General features: G+C 30.1%; 2 protein-coding genes across 2 annotated transcripts in view; one reads left to right on the plus strand and one right to left on the minus strand.

Moving 5' to 3' along the window:
- na (sodium leak channel non-selective protein na) overlaps positions 1 to 15,774 on the plus strand; it is an 18,556-nt gene extending 2,782 nt beyond the window's left edge. Inside the window, exons 5-53 of the mRNA XM_017906709.1 lie at positions 925 to 1,072; positions 1,147 to 1,380; positions 1,456 to 1,629; positions 1,713 to 1,860; positions 1,957 to 2,105; positions 2,291 to 2,401; positions 2,828 to 2,938; positions 3,350 to 3,492; positions 3,573 to 4,031; positions 4,125 to 4,251; positions 4,343 to 4,488; positions 4,557 to 4,678; positions 4,749 to 4,936; positions 5,011 to 5,287; positions 5,375 to 5,528; positions 5,603 to 5,731; positions 5,810 to 6,086; positions 6,167 to 6,332; positions 6,403 to 6,586; positions 6,675 to 6,867; positions 6,936 to 7,095; positions 8,045 to 8,178; positions 8,290 to 8,475; positions 8,544 to 8,767; positions 8,855 to 9,129; positions 9,256 to 9,503; positions 9,589 to 9,978; positions 10,093 to 10,284; positions 10,345 to 10,482; positions 10,571 to 10,777; positions 10,859 to 11,055; positions 11,129 to 11,251; positions 11,367 to 11,540; positions 11,630 to 11,809; positions 11,911 to 12,163; positions 12,236 to 12,403; positions 12,482 to 12,690; positions 12,765 to 12,885; positions 12,946 to 13,079; positions 13,159 to 13,324; positions 13,578 to 13,772; positions 13,875 to 14,092; positions 14,210 to 14,433; positions 14,516 to 14,652; positions 14,735 to 14,871; positions 14,938 to 15,094; positions 15,160 to 15,276; positions 15,346 to 15,520; positions 15,596 to 15,774. Of these exons, the coding sequence (XP_017762198.1) occupies positions 925 to 1,072; positions 1,147 to 1,380; positions 1,456 to 1,629; positions 1,713 to 1,860; positions 1,957 to 2,105; positions 2,291 to 2,401; positions 2,828 to 2,938; positions 3,350 to 3,492; positions 3,573 to 4,031; positions 4,125 to 4,251; positions 4,343 to 4,488; positions 4,557 to 4,678; positions 4,749 to 4,936; positions 5,011 to 5,287; positions 5,375 to 5,528; positions 5,603 to 5,731; positions 5,810 to 6,086; positions 6,167 to 6,332; positions 6,403 to 6,586; positions 6,675 to 6,867; positions 6,936 to 7,095; positions 8,045 to 8,178; positions 8,290 to 8,475; positions 8,544 to 8,767; positions 8,855 to 9,129; positions 9,256 to 9,503; positions 9,589 to 9,978; positions 10,093 to 10,284; positions 10,345 to 10,482; positions 10,571 to 10,777; positions 10,859 to 11,055; positions 11,129 to 11,251; positions 11,367 to 11,540; positions 11,630 to 11,809; positions 11,911 to 12,163; positions 12,236 to 12,403; positions 12,482 to 12,690; positions 12,765 to 12,885; positions 12,946 to 13,079; positions 13,159 to 13,324; positions 13,578 to 13,772; positions 13,875 to 14,092; positions 14,210 to 14,433; positions 14,516 to 14,652; positions 14,735 to 14,871; positions 14,938 to 15,094; positions 15,160 to 15,276; positions 15,346 to 15,520; positions 15,596 to 15,774 (9,058 nt within the window). The remainder of the gene's footprint in view (positions 1 to 924; positions 1,073 to 1,146; positions 1,381 to 1,455; positions 1,630 to 1,712; positions 1,861 to 1,956; positions 2,106 to 2,290; positions 2,402 to 2,827; positions 2,939 to 3,349; positions 3,493 to 3,572; positions 4,032 to 4,124; positions 4,252 to 4,342; positions 4,489 to 4,556; positions 4,679 to 4,748; positions 4,937 to 5,010; positions 5,288 to 5,374; positions 5,529 to 5,602; positions 5,732 to 5,809; positions 6,087 to 6,166; positions 6,333 to 6,402; positions 6,587 to 6,674; positions 6,868 to 6,935; positions 7,096 to 8,044; positions 8,179 to 8,289; positions 8,476 to 8,543; positions 8,768 to 8,854; positions 9,130 to 9,255; positions 9,504 to 9,588; positions 9,979 to 10,092; positions 10,285 to 10,344; positions 10,483 to 10,570; positions 10,778 to 10,858; positions 11,056 to 11,128; positions 11,252 to 11,366; positions 11,541 to 11,629; positions 11,810 to 11,910; positions 12,164 to 12,235; positions 12,404 to 12,481; positions 12,691 to 12,764; positions 12,886 to 12,945; positions 13,080 to 13,158; positions 13,325 to 13,577; positions 13,773 to 13,874; positions 14,093 to 14,209; positions 14,434 to 14,515; positions 14,653 to 14,734; positions 14,872 to 14,937; positions 15,095 to 15,159; positions 15,277 to 15,345; positions 15,521 to 15,595) is intronic.
- A 1,843-nt stretch (positions 15,775 to 17,617) lies between these two features.
- Mcm3 (minichromosome maintenance 3) overlaps positions 17,618 to 18,436 on the minus strand; it is a 3,281-nt gene continuing 2,462 nt past the window's right edge. The window contains exons 10-12 of the mRNA XM_017906599.1: positions 18,404 to 18,436; positions 17,891 to 18,327; positions 17,618 to 17,816 (exon numbers count right to left, since the gene is read on the minus strand). Coding sequence (XP_017762088.1) covers positions 17,618 to 17,816; positions 17,891 to 18,327; positions 18,404 to 18,436 — 669 coding nt within the window. The remainder of the gene's footprint in view (positions 17,817 to 17,890; positions 18,328 to 18,403) is intronic.

Here is an 18,436-nt window from a genome sequence, read left to right on the forward strand (position 1 = left end):
CTGAATATAAACAAATATAAAATTTTTAATTTTATTATAAAATGAAAGCATAATTGTACATTTGTGCATAATTGTCATAATTACTAGATAGGTAATGACATTGATAAGAACATACTGATAAAAATAATTTCTTACTAATAATTTGTAAGCTGTTGTACCAATATCTCTACTTTCACAAATTGTTAAGCAATTTAGAATACAATTAACTAATTTACAAGACTATGTTTTATTATTATTATTATATTCTTTATATTTGTTTCTATTAAAATTTTATTTCTAACGTTTATATTATTTAAATTTAATATAGTTAACTTGTAATACTAAGGAAAAGTTATGGAAAATAAAACAGATGCTCCCAGTGGCCAGAGCGAAAATAATGAAACTCAATACGTTAATGGTGAAATGTATGAAATTACAGTTTTTTCTATTTTTGGTGAATTTAGATAAAAGATTAACACTTTCTAAATATTTCTTTTAGATACAATGATGTTAGTGAAGGACAACATTTTTTACTTCCTAGTTCACATTCACACTCACCAAAAGTATCAGTAGAATATATCAAAACAAGCAATATGAACCGATATAATCCAGCTTTAAGGAATCTTATACCAATACGTCATAAAAATCAGTATGTATTAATATAAATTTATTTTTTTAATAAAATATTTTTTATGTAATATTTTCTCATATATTTTTCAGAAATAAGGAAAGTATGCCAGCAGATAATGCTGGGTTATTTTCATATATTTTTTACACATGGATTACATCATATGTATGGAAAGCATATAAAAAGGGTATTGACATTACAGATATACCACATATTTCTACTTATGAAACTTCTAAATACAATGCACATAGGTAACATCATATTATATGTAATTTTTCTTCTATTGTATTTACAATATATATATATATATGGTGTAGATTGGAAATACTTTGGCAAGAGGAATTAAACAAACATGGACCAAATTTGGCCTCATTTTCAAGTGTAGCTTGGAAATTTGTAAGAACAAGAATATGTATAGCTGGGTTCTTATTAAGTTGTTCTACACTTTGTGGATTTATCAGTTCTGTATGTCTTTTAATTTTTGGTGGAATATTAATTTTGTCTACAGTATTATATAGAACACTATATTTCTATTTTAGATGATACTAATGAAGAATGTACTAGAGTACGTTCAGTCACCAGAAGAAGATATATGGACAGGTATAAAATGGGCATTATTACTAATCTGTTGTGATTTGTTACGAGTAATATTTTTCAATTGGACTTGGAATACTAATATTAGAACAGCCCTAAGATTAAAGTCTGCTTGTACAACTCTTTTATATAAAAAAATTATTAGACTGAATAGTCTTGGCAATATAAGTACTGGAAAAGTAAGATTTCAAATGTATTTATTATATCACTGTGTAGAGTATAATTTTGTGTATATTGTTGTTTTGCAATTTCAGTTGATTAATTTATTCACTAATGATAGTCAAAGACTTTTTGATGTAATCATTTATGGACCTATGATATTTAGTGGTCCAATCATTATTATCTGTGGAATAGTTTATATACTATGGGTATTTAGCCCATTAGCTCTTTGGGGAATATTTACTTTTCTCGTGTTTTATCCTTGTCAGGTAAACACTATGTTTTCATATATTATTTTTCAGGCTACTTTAACATTGTATAACAGGTTACATAACATTGTTTTCTTTTACAGTACCTTACGTCTCGAATCGTTGGATATTTTCGTTCTAAGACAGTTGTCATTACAGACACACGAGTGAAATTAATGAATGAAATTTTAGAATGTATAAAATTAATTAAAATGTATTCATGGGAGAAATATTTTAGTGATAAGCTTCTTGGTATAATTACTATTTTATAATGAATTATGTATATAATAATATTAATATCAGTTTTATTGATTTCAGTTATCTTATAATATATTAATTAACTTTTAGATATACGAAAGAAAGAGAAATACTGGTTACATAAAACTGTATATTTTCAAAGTGTTGCCATTTCTTTAACACCAGCTATACCTGTGATATCTGCAATTATTACATTTGTAGCTCATTTATCTTCAGGAAATAATTTAACTGCTGCTCAGGTATACATTATTCTTTAAATTCATGACAAAAATTTAGTGCAACTCATTATATAGATTGGTTTGGAGGAATATTAGAATAAGTAATTCAAAAATTATTATTTATAAATTGAATAGTAATATTTATTTTACATGGAATGTTTAAGATCGTGAAGTAAGTGTTGCACTTAATGAGATATGTATTGTAGGCTTTCCCAATTACAACATTTTTTGGAAATATGCTGAGAATGGCACTCTCATCTCTTAAGGATTCCACACGACATTTTATCGACGCCCGCATTGCTCTTAGAAGAATCAAGGTCTCATAAAATTTGCATTTAAATTACAATTTAATTATGTTATTTATGTTTAACGGGTGGGTTTTTTCAATTATTATTAGCAAGCAAGTTCTCGTGTCTTATATTAAAACAATTTATTTTTCGAATTATTAAAACAAATGAAAGAAAATGTATACAATTTACACGAGAGTTGTTTCTTTACTAATATTATACTTACATGTTAGTGATAAATGGCTAAGAGCTTATAGATGTAAAGGGAAAGTACTGCATATCATGTAAATGAACAAACCAATTGCTTTTTCTCTTACTCCTCCTTGTGATATTATATATATTATTAAAATGAAACCAGGTTATCTATATGGTTGAAATGCAAATATTGGGGAATAGTTTAACTAAATATATTACTTTTATAGAATTAATATTTTAATATTAATGTTCCTTTTCCAGGTGTTTCCTTTTATATCTTTACTCAATTCTCAATTTCGCTCATCTTTTATGTTTCTGCAAGTGGCCTTAATTAATATCATTGAGTCACGCTTAATATTCAACAGATTACAGGTGTTTACTATTGCATTTCTCTGTTAATAATAATTATTAATCGTGATGTACAAATAAAAACTTAGTTATTTTGCAAATAATATTTACATTGGAAGCAAAATTTAATATTGCTTTTATTATAGTTACAGAAATGTAAAGTGCTTTGTAACATAGTTCATTTACTGTTTGATACTCCTTCAGATAATGCATGTTTATATGTCTTTCAATTTTCAATTAATTTTGATTGAACTTCCTATTTATAACTGCTGCATGTAATAATATGATAAATTTCATGTTTATTATATAGATACCCAATTGTTATTAGAATGTATTGTTTGGCTGTGCTTGTACTCAATTGGTTAAAATAGTCATGAATTAATTTTGTAATTAGATTTTGGTATGTATTTTTAATAATTTATAATATTTGTGCAGAATATATTACTTTTAGAAGAGCATACATGCCGTATATCCAAACCAATCGTAAAATCACAAGCCATAGTCATTGTTAATGGTACATTTGTTTATGAAAATTCTATTCTGCACGATAAAAATTTAAAAAATATTAAACAGAAAAAGTGAGTTTTTTGTTAGCATATTTATTACTATATTTTTTTATAATTTCTTAAAAATGTTTTTATACTTTTTCTTTTTTCAGAAAAACTGCGTTGTATTTAAAGAATACAGTCGAACTAGAAAAACTCAATGAACCCTCCGAAGAAACTCAATATGTGGAAATACTCACTGGCATTAAGTTTGGAGCAACGAAAGATGGATTAATAGGAATTTGTGGACATGTAGGAAGTGGAAAATCTAGTCTGTTACTTGCTGCTTTGGGACAGTTAAAAATGACAAATGGCCATATTTTGAGAGAAGGTTCTTGCGCTTATGTTAGTCAACAGGCGTGGGTTGTTAATGCGACTTTTAAAGAAAATATATTGTTTGGAAATCAGTTTGATGCAAAACGGTATTACCAAGCATTGACGGTATGCAGTCTAAAAGAAGATTTAAATATGTTACCCGGTGGAGACGAAACCGAGATTGGTGAAAGGGGTATAAATTTATCAGGAGGACAAAAGCAAAGAGTTGCTCTTGCTAGAGCACTTTATGCTAATCGGTAAAAATTTTTGTTTTTGTTAAAACCTTTAAATTTATAAATTACGTGATTATGTTTTATAAAAAACATTTTTTTTTTTTTCTTTTTTTTAAGAGATATTTATTTTTTGGATGATCCATTGAGTGCCGTGGACGCACATGTAGGTTCTTACATTTTTAAAAATTTAATTCTCGGTGCACTCAAGGGCAAATGTGTTTTGTTTGTAACACATCAAGTTCAAGTATGTCTTAAGTAAACTACATCATTAAAGTAAACAATTTAATATATATATATATTTAACTGTAAATAGTATTATATTTTGTCCGTTTCAGTTTCTGAAACACTGTAATCAAATATACGTAATGCACAAAGGCAGTATTGTAGAACAAGGTACACATAATGAATTGATGCAATTAAATAAAGAATATGCTGCAATGGTGAACAGTGCATTATTAAAAATGGAGGATGATGCGAAAAAGTATGTGTTTTATAAATTATTTTTATTGCAATTTTCTAAATTTTAATTATCACGCTCAAATTAATTAGCGAAATAGTGGTATCAATTGAAACAAACAGTGAATTTAGTAATGATTTGAAAAGACAAATAGTATGTAATCCTGCAAATAATAATGGAAATATCGAGTCGTCAAAGGAAACGCGCGGAAGAGGTGTGTTAAGATGGTGTTAAGATGATTTATATTGTTAATTTGGAAATATTACTCTCAAGTTGTCATTTAGGAACAATTCTTACTACACAAGAAAAAATGCAACTGGGTACTGTACAATCATATACGTATAACATATATGTAAAATCCGCGGGTGGCTATTTTGTAGCTGCTTTAGTATTTTTCATGCTTTTGTTAAACGTTGGAAGTTCAGCATTTAGTTCTTGGTGGTTAGCTGTATGGATCAAAGCAGGTAGTGGGGTAAATATCTTATATTAGTTCATTTACATTATAATTTTTTTAGGTTTAGTTTACGTTAATTTTTCTTGTTTAAGAATGTGACTGACCTTAATACCAATCAAACACTAATATCAAATAATTTAAATGATAATCCAAATTATTCATACTATCAAAACATTTATATTGGTTGTATTGGAGTAATTTTGTTAACGAGTTTACTGCGTGGCGTGGTTATTATGTATGCTACGATAAATGCTTCAACAACACTGCATAATAAAGTTTTTAAGAGAATTATTAAGTCGACAATAACATTCTTTGAAATTACTCCTATTGGAAGAATACAAAATATTTTTAGTCGAGATATTGATGAAGGTAAGATGTATTTAAATACTTTTGGAACTGTTATCAAATATTAAGTATTGTGATAGTTAATTAAATATCTTTGTTTTTTTATTGCAGTGGATAATTATATACCAATTTCCGTGGAGAATATGATACAGAATATTATTACATGCAGTTTTGCAATTATATTTATATGTGCAGTATTACCTTGGTTTTGTTTACCATTAATCGTTCTCGCTATTATATTTTTTTATATTAGTAAGATCTTTAGGTGAGATTAATATCTTAAATATGAATTCATAATATTTATTAATACTAAATATAGCGAAAGGGAAAATTTTACAGAGTAGCAATGAGAGACTTCAAGCGAATGGAAAGTACCTCGCGATCTCCTGTTTTGAGTTTTATTACAACGACCATTCATGGTTTGAATATCATTCATGCATTCCAAAAGGAGAAAGCATTTATAAACAAGTATGCTCCCTAAAATAGAATTAGTACATGAATAAAATAATGAGAGGATTAATATAACTATCAATTACTATGTTTCAGATTCGAAGAATTATTTGATTTAAATAACTTGTGTCTTTACCTATGTCATTCTATCATGAGATGGTCTGCCGTAAGACTCGATATTTTGGCAATCGCTTCTTCCTCTATTACTGCGTTTCTTGTGATAATGCTTAGAAATCAAATATCTCCAGCCCTTGCTGGTTTAGCTATGGCATATGCTATGCAAATGACTGGTGTTTTTCAGTATACTGTAAGATTAATGGCAGAAACAGAAACCCGTTTTATAAGTGTCGAAAGAATAAGTTATTACTTGAGGGTAAATAACATGAATATTAATTTATTGTAACAATAATTAATAATTAAGTTATGTAATAATGATATACATATGTCTAACAGACTTTGCAAAAAGAAGGAATTTTCAAGGAAGATCCTATAAGTCCTCCAGATCAGTGGCCTACTGATGGCATATTAGAATTTCATGAAGTTGAATTGAAGTATAGAAAAGAATTGCCATCTGTATTAGATAATATTTCTTTCATTATTAAATCTGGTGAACATATAGGTAAAAATAATTTGATAATATATGTACAATTATCATTTTAAGATTCTTTACATCATACAATAAATTGTAGGTATTGTGGGCAGAACTGGAGCAGGAAAAAGTTCTCTTATCGTTGCTCTATTTCGATTAGTTGAAATCTCCGCTGGAAAGATTAAAATTGATGGTATAGACATAGCAAAAGTGAAGTTAGAGTTACTAAGGAGTAAATTATCTATAATACCTCAGGATCCTGTTTTATTTAGTGGAACCATACGGTAAATAGATTTAGCAAATTCAAACATAAATGGAAAAAAAAAATAAATTTGGATAGTAGAGATCTATCAATATCTGTAATCATTGCAGATCAAATTTAGATCCGTTTAAACAATTTAATGATTCTCAAATCTGGAGTGTTCTAGAAAAAACTTATTTGAAAGAGAAAGTTCAAATTATGTCAGGGCAACTGGATGCGATTGTTGAATTTGGAGGAAACAACTTCAGTGTGGGCGAACGACAATTACTTTGTTTATCAAGAGCACTTTTGCGTAATACCAAAGTATGATACCAGCGAAATTCTTTGTTCTAATTAATATTCATTTAATTTAATTTATAATTTAATTTTAGGTATTAGTGCTAGATGAAGCAACAGCTGCTGTTGATCCAGAAACTGAAATCGCTGTACAGAATACAATACAAAAAGAGTTTTCAAGCTCTACTGTATTGACCATTGCTCATCGTTTAAAGACTGTTATTTCATGTGATCGTATTGCTGTTATGAAGAATGGTCAAATAATTGAATTCGACGCACCGTCTGTACTTTTATTGAATTCAAACTCCGAATTTTCGAAAATGATGACTTCAACAGAAAAAAACATGAAAGGAACATAATCACTATTAATAATAGTATTATATTTAATAAATGGAAACACTAACAAATTAAGAAAACAAAAGTATTCTTTAATATGTAAACATATCTTAATATACAATTTTATAAAAAACAATAAAAAATATATCTTTCATTATAATTGTAAGAGAATATTGTATCTTACTATAAACTAATGTATGTCACAGAATAATTTTAAAATAAAAATATTAACTTTTTAAATTTTATGTTATTATTATGACAGTTGTTTCTATTTAAATATTCCGATAATTAATAATATTCATCAAAGTAAAAGTCCGTAAATTTAGAACATTGTTGATTTGCGCGCTGTCGTTCATGATTTGAAATATTGATTTGTTCGTAATAACATCACTGCTCATGCTCACTTTGAGCTTTCACTATCGTTAGAAAGCTCAGAACTGAACCAAAAAATGTCCACCGCCATGCCGTCAGCTTGTTGTTATTAATAAGATGTTTATTACACGTTAAAACTTTACTGTTGATATACTGAAATGTAGTCTATATGAATTGCCGTAAAGGCAGTTTTCGTTGTTCAAATTGTTAAAAAAAAGGTAGGCCGAATTAATCAGATTATTTTTATTGGATATGGTAATTATAATAACTTTTGTTTTATGTATTTACTACCATACAATATTATTTTTTTAGATTTCATTGTGTAATTATTTAATAGTTTTATTATTGTTGCTTTATAATAACATGATAATTTATAATAATCGGTCTTTATTACAATAATAAAACAATATTTTATTACTATTTATTGTTATTAATAATTTGATATTTATATTTATTTTGTAATATTATAATGATTGTAATACTTCGTCAATTATAGGCCTCACCATTGCGAACATAATTCCTATTATGATGCTGGGGCGCAAGCAGAGCCTCAAAGGGGAATCCGTCTTGGCCGACTATGGCCCAGAGGAATCCCTCAATGAGAGCGCTGACATAGAATGGGTGAATAAGGTAGTTTATAAATATATTTATGCCTGAATACATTAAAAATTAATCTTTTCCTATAAACCAATATCTTACTGTATATGTATTACTCATTAAATAATTACTCTATCGTTGCAGCTATGGGTGAGAAGATTGATGAGGTCTTGTGCTCTGGTATCTTTAGCTTCTGTTTGCTTGAATACTCCAAAAACTTTTGAAAAAGTTCCACCTCTTCAATATGTTACCTTCGTTTGCGACTTAATTATTACATTTTTGTTTACTGCTGAGATGATTGCTAAGATGCACATAAGGGGTATATTAAAGGTAGTTATCATAATATTATATTTAATTTACATAACGATTTACATAAACTGACAATTATTCAGTTACAGAGGGACAAATCTTACTTAAAAGATCACTGGTGCCAATTCGATGGAAGTATGGTTGTTTTCCTCTGGTTATCTGTAATTTTACAAATGTTTGAAATGCTAGGTTTTGTTTTAGAATTTAGTTATGTTTCGATATTACGGGCGCCACGACCCTTAATCATGATACGCTTCTTACGAGTCTTCCTTAAGTTCTCCATGCCGAAATCTAGGATTAATCAAATTTTTAAGTAAGTTACAAATTTTATGTATTATTTCGCAAAAAAAAAAAAAAAAATTTATATATTCAATATTTATTATATCATTTGTGATTTTAGGCGTTCGAGTCAGCAAATATATAATGTGACTCTTTTCTTCCTTTTCTTTATGTCCCTTTATGGTCTTTTAGGAGTTCAGTTTTTCGGTGAATTGAAAAACCACTGTGTTCTTAATACTACAGATCCAAAACACATAACTATAAATAGTTTAGCCATTCCCGATACTTTTTGCTCTACTGATCCTGAATCAGGATATCAATGTCCAGAAGGAATGATTTGCATGAAACTTCAGTTGTCGAAATACATTATGGGTTTCAATGGATTCGACGAATTTGGTAATAAAAAAGATCTTATAATACAGAGTATAAAAATTAAAAAATAGGAAAAATTTTACAATAGAGAATATATAGGTTTTTTATATCATTACATGTAATATACTTTAGAAATAATTTCGTTTTTAGCTACAAGTATTTTTACCGTTTATCAAGCTGCTTCGCAAGAGGGATGGGTTTTTATCATGTATCGTGCAATAGATAGTTTACCTGCTTGGCGTGCAGTTCTTTACTTCAGCACAATGATATTTTTCTTGGCATGGCTTGTGAAGAACGTTTTCATAGCTGTTATTACAGAAACTTTCAATGAAATACGAGTTCAATTCCAGAAAATGTGGGGTGCTAGAGGACACATTAGCAACAATACAGCATCACAAGTTAATAATTACTTTGTATTCCATAAAATAACTAACTGATTAATTTATGTATATTTTTTATTTATAAATGTAAATAACTTTATAGATATTAACTGGTGACGATAATGGTTGGAAATTGGTAACTTTGGACGAAAATAAACACGGTGGCTTGGCTTCTCCCATATGTCACGCTATTCTGAGATCTCCTCAGTTTCGTATGGTGGTAATGTGTGCAATTTTAGCGAACGGTATCACTACAGCGACCATGAGCTTCAAACACGATGAGAAACCAAGACATACCTATTATGACAATTATTATTACGCCGAGATTGCATTCACGATATTTTTGGATCTCGAAACGTTATTTAAAATTTGGTGTCTTGGATTTCGCAGTTATTATAAACATTCGATTCACAAATTTGAACTACTGCTGGCTATTGGTACAACCATACACATCATTCCATTTTTCTATCTTTCCGGATTCACATATTTTCAGGTTTCTATATTCACTTTTGTATAGTTTCAAAAATAGATACAATTAAATAATTAGATCAGAAAACAAAACGTAGCTGTACTATGATAAATTGATACAGAATTATTTTACACTTAGGTCCTTAGAGTAGTCAGGCTCATCAAAGCATCACCGATGTTAGAGGATTTTGTGTACAAGATATTTGGTCCTGGAAAAAAGTTAGGCAGTCTCATTATTTTTACTATGTGCTTATTAGTTATATCATCCAGTATTTCTATGCAGCTCTTCTGTTTTCTTCGCGACTTCACAAAATTTGAGACATTTCCAGAGGTAAAAGAAATTAAATTTATATGTAACTAAATTACATGTATCAATAAAAAATATTTTCAGGCATTTATGTCTATGTTTCAAATCTTAACACAAGAAGCTTGGGTAGACGTTATGGATGAAACAATGTTGAGGACACATGAAACAATGGCTCCCCTTGTTGCCATGTATTTTATTTTATATCATCTTTTTGTCACACTGGTAAAAATAGTTGCATACAAGAATAAATATATTTACTTAATTACATTTTCCACAATTATGATTTAAAATATTTTGCTGATTCCTCAAGATTGTATTAAGTTTGTTTGTCGCTGTAATTTTGGATAATCTTGAACTGGATGAGGATATTAAGACTCTAAAGCAATTAAAATTTCGTGAACAAAGTGCAGAAATAAAGGAAACTCTGCCATTTAGATTACGAATATTTGAGAAGTTTCCTGATAGTCCTCAAATGACGTGCTTACATAAAGTGCCATCAGATTTTAACCTTCCAAAAGTAAATATTATTCATTTCTTCCATGTATTTTTACTACAAAGTGAATATTTAAAATATTCTTTATATACATCTTTAACTTAGGTTCGTGAAAGTTTCATGAGACAGTTTGTATTTGAGATGGAAAATGAAGAGAATGAAGGGGTAAAGAAAATAAATGAAACTTTTGATTCAAAAATGATATACAGAAAACAACGACCAGTGAAAATTTTAAATAATCCACCGAAAGTAAGAAATGTTGTTACCAATCTTAAAAAAGCTGCTGTTATCTATATTATAAAGTGAGTACAAGATTTAATACCTTTTGAGATTATTTATAAATTATATATTAAATATATGTATATTATTTTTTAGTGACTCGAACAACCAAAGATTATTACTAGGTGATTCTGCTATGATACCAGTGCCAGGGAAAGGTCTTTTGAGGCCACAAGGCACTATTAGTAGTGCCAAGCAACTTCGTTTTGATCAGAAAAAGTAAATTTTTAAGTTTTATAAACTGTATTATTTAAAGTATTTAAAAAATTTTTAAACGATGATAAAATATTATATTTATAAATAATAGTATTTTTGTAAATGTTGTTTTTAATAGGTCAATTAGGAGAAGCGTTCGTAGCGGATCGATCAAGCTAAAACAAACCTATGAACACCTAATGGAAAACGGTGATATCGGAGGTATTAACAGAGTTAGCTCTTCTTGTAGTACACCGCATGATTTGGACATTAAATTGCTGCAAGCTAAACGACAGCAGGCTGAAATGCGCAGGTAAGATCCAATAGTTTTCTTTCATTGGCTCTAACACTTACCCTCTTTCTATTTCTAATTGAATTGCTTACCACACTGCACTTATGTAGAAATCAACGCGAAGAAGATTTGCGTGAGAATCACCCATTTTTCGATACACCACTGTTTGCAGTACCGCGCGAGAGTAAATTCCGTAAAATTTGCCAGTCACTTGTTTACGCTAGATATGATACAAACGTGAAAGATCCTTTAACTGGAAAAGAGAGGAAAGTTCAATATAAAAGCCTGCAGTAAGTGCTTTCATGTCAAACATGACTGCTTTGATATGCCTTACATTATTGCTTGAAATTAAGAAAAAAGAAATGAATATTAATAATCATACGCTTTTTAGCAATTTTCTTGGGTTGGTCACGTACCTTGATTGGGTAATGATCTTTGCTACTACCATGTCGTGCATTTCCATGATGTTCGAGACACCACGATATCGCGTGATGGAGGTTCCGGCATTGCAAATTGCAGAGTACGGTTTCGTGATTTTCATGAGTATCGAATTAGCTCTTAAGATTCTGGCAGATGGGCTATTTTTTACGCCGAAGGCCTATATCAAAGACGTCGCCTCCGTTTTGGACGTTTTTATCTATGTCGTACGTTAACAAAAAATCATTTTTGTCATTCGATATTTGGTAAATTTTAACGCTAATGCACTGGACGTTTAGGTCAGTCTTGTATTTCTCTGTTGGATGCCGAAAAGCGTGCCACCGAATTCCGGTGCACAACTTCTTATGATTTTACGTTGTGTTAGACCGTTAAGAATCTTCACCCTTGTACCACACATGAGAAAAGTTGTTTACGAATTATGTAGAGGATTCAAAGAAATCTTATTGGTAAATAATTTAGAATTTGAATGTATCGAAATCGTTTGACACAAAGTCCAGACAAAAAATGAATAAGAAGTTTTTTAGGTGTCCACTCTGTTGATTTTACTGATGTTTATATTCGCGAGTTACGGCGTACAGCTTTATGGGGGTAGATTAGCTCGTTGCAATGATCCCACCATTCTGAAACGAGAAGATTGTGTTGGAGTGTTCATGAGAAGAGTTTTCGTGACAAAAATGAAATTGCGACCAGGTCAAAATGAGAGCTATCCATCTATACTAGTGCCACGCGTTTGGTAGGCTTATTAAAGAAAAAATATAAAATACAAATGATTTATACTGTACTCCAGTAAACATTGAAATCTTATAGGGCTAATCCTAGAAGATTTAATTTCGACAATATTGGTGACGCGCTGATGGCACTTTTTGAAGTACTCTCTTTTAAAGGGTGGCTCGACGTTAGGGACGTTCTTATCAAAGCTCTCGGTCCCGTAAGTTATTAACATTACCTTCAAACATTTATACAATGATGTTATTTAATAATTTTTTAGGTCCATGCTATTTATATCCACATCTATATTTTTTTGGGCTGTATGATTGGTTTGACTTTGTTCGTTGGTGTCGTCATTGCTAATTATTCTGAAAATAAAGGAACCGCCTTGCTCACAGTTGATCAAAGACGATGGTAAAGTTTTAATTAATCGATTAATGAATTTTCCAAATGATACCTTAAAATTATAAACGATCTACTATAATTCAAATAGGTGTGATTTAAAAAAGCGACTAAAAATCGCCCAACCATTGCATTTACCACCTAGACCAGATGGAAAAAAATTCAGAGCATTTATCTATGATATTACTCAAAATATCTATTTTAAGAGATTCATTGCGGTCATGGTGCTCATAAACAGTGCTCTTCTGTGTGTCTCTGTGAGTTGGATAATTTTCATTCTCTTTGTATAACGATGACAACACACAAAACACCACAACACCATAACATCGTCTTATAAAATTAATTAACAAACTCTTCGTATACAAAAATATACTCCTTATGAAAGGACAGGATTCAATGACTGTTACTTTGAATCATTTGTTCCTTGCCGGCTACCATTAGACCGTGGTAAAAGTAAATCGACACATTTTTTTGCGTTAACAAGTCTTTTTTTATTTTTTCCCCCTTAAGTGGAGAATCGAGGAAGAACACACGGAAGCACTCGCTACGGTGTCCACGATTCTGACACTGATCTTCCTCGTGGAAGTAATCATGAAAAATATTGCTTTTACACCACGTGGCTATTGGCAGTCCAGAAGAAACAGATATGATTTGCTCGTGACAGTCGTCGGTGTTATTTGGATCGTCATTCATTGTACAATGAAGGTAGGTCGGTATTATTATTATCCAGTGATCGTTCAGTGTTTCGTTATAAGTTAAACATATGAATTTAAAAACAACGTAATGACGGGAATACCTTTCTTGCAGAACGATTTGTCATACGTAGTCGGCTTTATGGTCGTGATTCTTAGATTTTTCACCATCACTGGCAAACATACAACCCTCAAAATGTTGATGTTAACGGTCGGAGTATCCGTTTGTAAAAGTTTCTTCATTATATTTGGCATGTTCCTTCTTGTTTTCTTTTACGCGCTAGCTGGTACGATCATCTTTGGAACCGTAAAATACGGTGAAGGTATAGGAAGGTAATATTACGTATTTCTATGCAATAAGGTCAAGGAATAATGTTAAAATTAAGAACAATTAAACGGTGCAGGCGTTTTTGTCCTAACACGATCTTAAGAAAGACGATTATCGTTTAGGCGTGCCAATTTTGAATCACCTGTTACTGGTGTCGCGATGCTCTTCCGTATTGTCACAGGAGAAGACTGGAATAAAATAATGCACGATTGCATGGTACAACCACCATATTGCACTCCAGCAGCTAATTATTGGGAGACCGATTGCGGCAACTTTCATGCTTCCTTAATATATTTTTGTACTTTCTACGTCATTATCACTTACATTGTCTTAAATCTTCTGGTGGGTAAGTAGCAATTATCCTTTCAAGAAAACACAATGAATGATTCTTTTGGATTGATACTATACAAATTAATCTTTTATGACAGCTATCATTATGGAGAACTTTTCTTTATTTTACTCAAACGAAGAAGATGCTTTGTTATCATATGCTGATATTAGAAACTTCCAGAATATTTGGAATGTTGTTGATAACCATCAGAAAGGTTTTATACCTGTAAAACGGGTACGCCTAGAAAAGAGATTATTACAAGTTTAATAGACTGTTATAAATTGGCTAGAAGTAATGATATATTAGTTTGTTTTAGGTGAAGTTCATTGTACGATTATTAAAAGGTAGATTGGAGCCTGATCCACAGAAGCATCGACTTCTTCTCAAACATATGTGCTATGAACTAGAGAAGTTGAATAATGGTGAAGATGTTACTTTTCACGATGTCATCAAGTATGTTTTCTTAACAATAGTTATCATTTTTTTAAGACATTTATTTCACAAAACGTGTTTCTTCAGCATGTTATCCTATCGATCGGTCGATATTCGAAAAGCTCTTCAACTTGAGGAGTTATTGGCAAGAGAGGAATTCGAATATATTATCGAAGAAGAAGTTGCTAAGCAAACAATTAGAAACTGGCTGGAAGGTTGTTTGAGAAGAATACGTGCTAGTGGGGTGAGTTTTGTAGAAAAGCAGTACTTGAAACAAATAAAATTTAATTCCTAATTTGTATATTGCAGAAACAACAAAACAGTCTTGTAGCAGGTCTTCGCGCTAACACTGAACAGGTACAGCAACAGGAACATACAGAAGAGAAAGGAAAGGAGGCTGTCAAAGAAGAAGAAACGGAAACGAAGGTAAATTTTGTGTAAGATTAATTACTCGTTGGTGAAAGATATACACAATTACTTACTATTTACACACAGGATACTGATGGAACTAGACACAAAGCAAAGAAGCCTGTAGTTCTTCCAAGGTCCGACAGTATAGGTAGTGGATCAGGAAGAAAGTATTTAACTCCGACGTTGTCGGATCCTGCTTCGATTAGGTCTGAAAAAGATAAGAACGCGGCACCTAAGAAGAAAAATAATAGACCACCACGTACGTATATTTTTACATTGTATATCTATACCTTTTTCATTGTACTTTAATTCAACGTAAGCTTTCCATTTGAAGCGGCGCCGAAAAATAATTTGCCACATCTCACAGAGAGCACTGAGCAAAGCAGACAACAACGGGAAGCTAGTAATGCGAAGGCAATTGTACCAAAATCTTCCAGCGTTATGCTAGAGGTTCGAGAATGGTGGAAGGAACAATTGGCGTACAGCAGTGAGTCCAGCGAAGACGAGATTTAAATAAATTCGAGTCTTGAAACGGTTATAAATAAAAAGTATAATATAGCACAGTATAAAAATGGAGCACATGCTTTTTACCAGTAACATTTGCATTACATTAAAAAAAAAATCGTTAAAATATAATTTGTACTTCACTGTTGTTTGCATGTGCTTCGTTCTTATCTGTTTGTATAAATTAAAAATTACTGAAGCAAGTTTATTGGAACAACAGTTAAATTACAAGAAAGGTATAAGTATGTGCCTCAACTATCAGCGTTAAAGGTAAGACATTGAAAAAACATTTTGCAACACAGAAGTTGTATAATTCCTTTAATTTTTATTAACAACTTTAAAGTAAAATTATTTACTGTTATTTATAAAATGAAATATTTAGAAATATATGTAGAAAGATGATTCATATCCATTTTTTAAATGTTGTTTTGTAGGCAGTTTTGAAATGCTGTATCAAAATGAAAGGAATGTTATTTTATTACTGCACGAGGGAATTGTATTATTCAATATATATTTTCTACATTTTTTTATAGCATTATTCAATATCGTTATTTTTTTTTTTAGATAAAAATTAATTTTTTCCCTCATGTATCAGTTTACTACTGCAAATACTCAGGTTCCACATAGATTAATATGTTGTAGATTATAACAGCGTGTTTTTAGATATCTTAAAGATAATTTGTTGATTGTGTTATATATATTTTGTGGCAGTTATTGGTGTTGAAATGTGAAATTTGTACAGAACCTTAGAATTAGATACGATAGGTTTTATACAGTGAAAAAAGTTACACCACGGAAGTGCTAATTAAGAATAATAAAATTAATGTTATCGAGAGCAAATATAAGTACAATGAACTTAAATGATCAGGTTTTTTTATGACAAAACCGATTTAGTTGTTAAAAGTTTAATATGTCGAATGTGAGTGAGGCAATTGTATGCGAAATTTGTTAATTTTCAATAGAAACATTAACGTCCTGAAGGCCTGTATTATAACAATAAGTAGATAATTATAAATGTTGTAGCATTCTTTTGTTATGATTATAGATATATAGTAAAATTTGAACAATTTGATACATTCAATATAATGATACAAATTATACATATAACAAAAGCAGCATATTAAATTACAACATTATCATCGAAGTATGTTCAAATTGAATGGCATTAAACATACAAATATAAATGGATATAGTTTGTTTTCAAACAATATGATTGTATAAAGTTGAATATTAGATAGTAAGATTTTTTTATAACTTGATCGGGTAATTATAAAAATACCATATGTTTAAATTAATCACGAAAATATGTGACGACTAGTAAACAATGAAAATTTATGACGTTATAAGGTTCAGGATTTTTTTAATGGTACGAACATGCTGATAAAACAAGTAATGTGTAAAAAATGCCTAAACAATATATATATTTGAGACAGCACAACTATTTATATCTATGTGATATGAGTTGATTTTATATATATACAAAACAAAGACTTAGAGATATGAACAATATTGTTTACGGTATTGTAATAAATGTTGATCACTGTTGCTAGTTTACATGCCAATGTGCTGTACTGTAATATGAAAAGATAATAAATGTTGAAAAATATAATTATTTCCAATCATATTGAACTATTTTATTTTAGAGAAGAAAGCAAGGAATAGACCAAAAATTCTTATAAACTATCAATTAATACAAAATGCAGCAAATACTTATAACATCAATTTTAAAAACTGTGAAAGTATACTTTATTTAAATATGAATATCTGCTAAAATACTTACATAATTAGATTTTATAGCAAATCTATCCTTATTTTTAATGTAAAAAATATGGAATAACTTATAGAATACAATTTACATGAGGAAAATATTATCATCTGCAGCCATAATTTGATTTGCATCGGACATTTTGTTAATTGCTGCGGTAATTTCACTCGATGTAAATTCTTGACTTTGTTGACTATTGATATATTCACGTGCTCTTGATAAAGAAAGTGATTGTACCCTTTCTTGTTGAAACAACTTATATAAAAGTGTTCTAAAAATCTTCAATCTGAAATTGCACAATACACAAAATTTAAATGCCTTTCATGCTAATAATAGTTTAATAACAATTCAAATATACACCTTTCTTCAGTGATAATAGCGGGAGTTTCTGGTAATACAGTTTGATCAGAATCTGATACTGATAGTTGATCGGATCGTGAAGTTGAACCAGCTATTTTCGTTTGCGATCTAGTGACTCTTTTCGCAGCTTCATCTATGTGACTGTCATCGTCGCTTTCAAAATCATATGGATCTTGTTCTCCTGGAGTTTTATGTATTTTCTTTTTACGTTTCTTAGTCGTTTCATTCTGATCTTCCTCAGTTGCGCTTTCTTCGCCATCGAGCCGCTTTCGTTTCTTTTTTTCTTTTTCCAACACTCGTTTGAAGTAAGCAAACTCTACTAATTCTATCGCTGCATGCGCATCTACTCCGGTAACGTTTTTTGATAAACGTGCCTTTGCATGTGCAGTAGACAGTCGAATTAATGTTTCTAAAGTTCGAGCTGTTACAGGTTGAGTCTAATAAAAAGTAACAACACAAATTAATGAAATAGTAAGTAAAAACTCGATTAAATAAATAAGACAAATTGTCTACCCTTGCTACATCAGAATCTATTGATTCTTCCGA

This window comes from Eufriesea mexicana, unplaced genomic scaffold, assembly GCF_001483705.2.
Source record: "Eufriesea mexicana isolate 0111107269 unplaced genomic scaffold, ASM148370v2 scaffold5767, whole genome shotgun sequence".
Taxonomy (NCBI): Eukaryota; Metazoa; Arthropoda; class Insecta; order Hymenoptera; family Apidae; genus Eufriesea; species Eufriesea mexicana.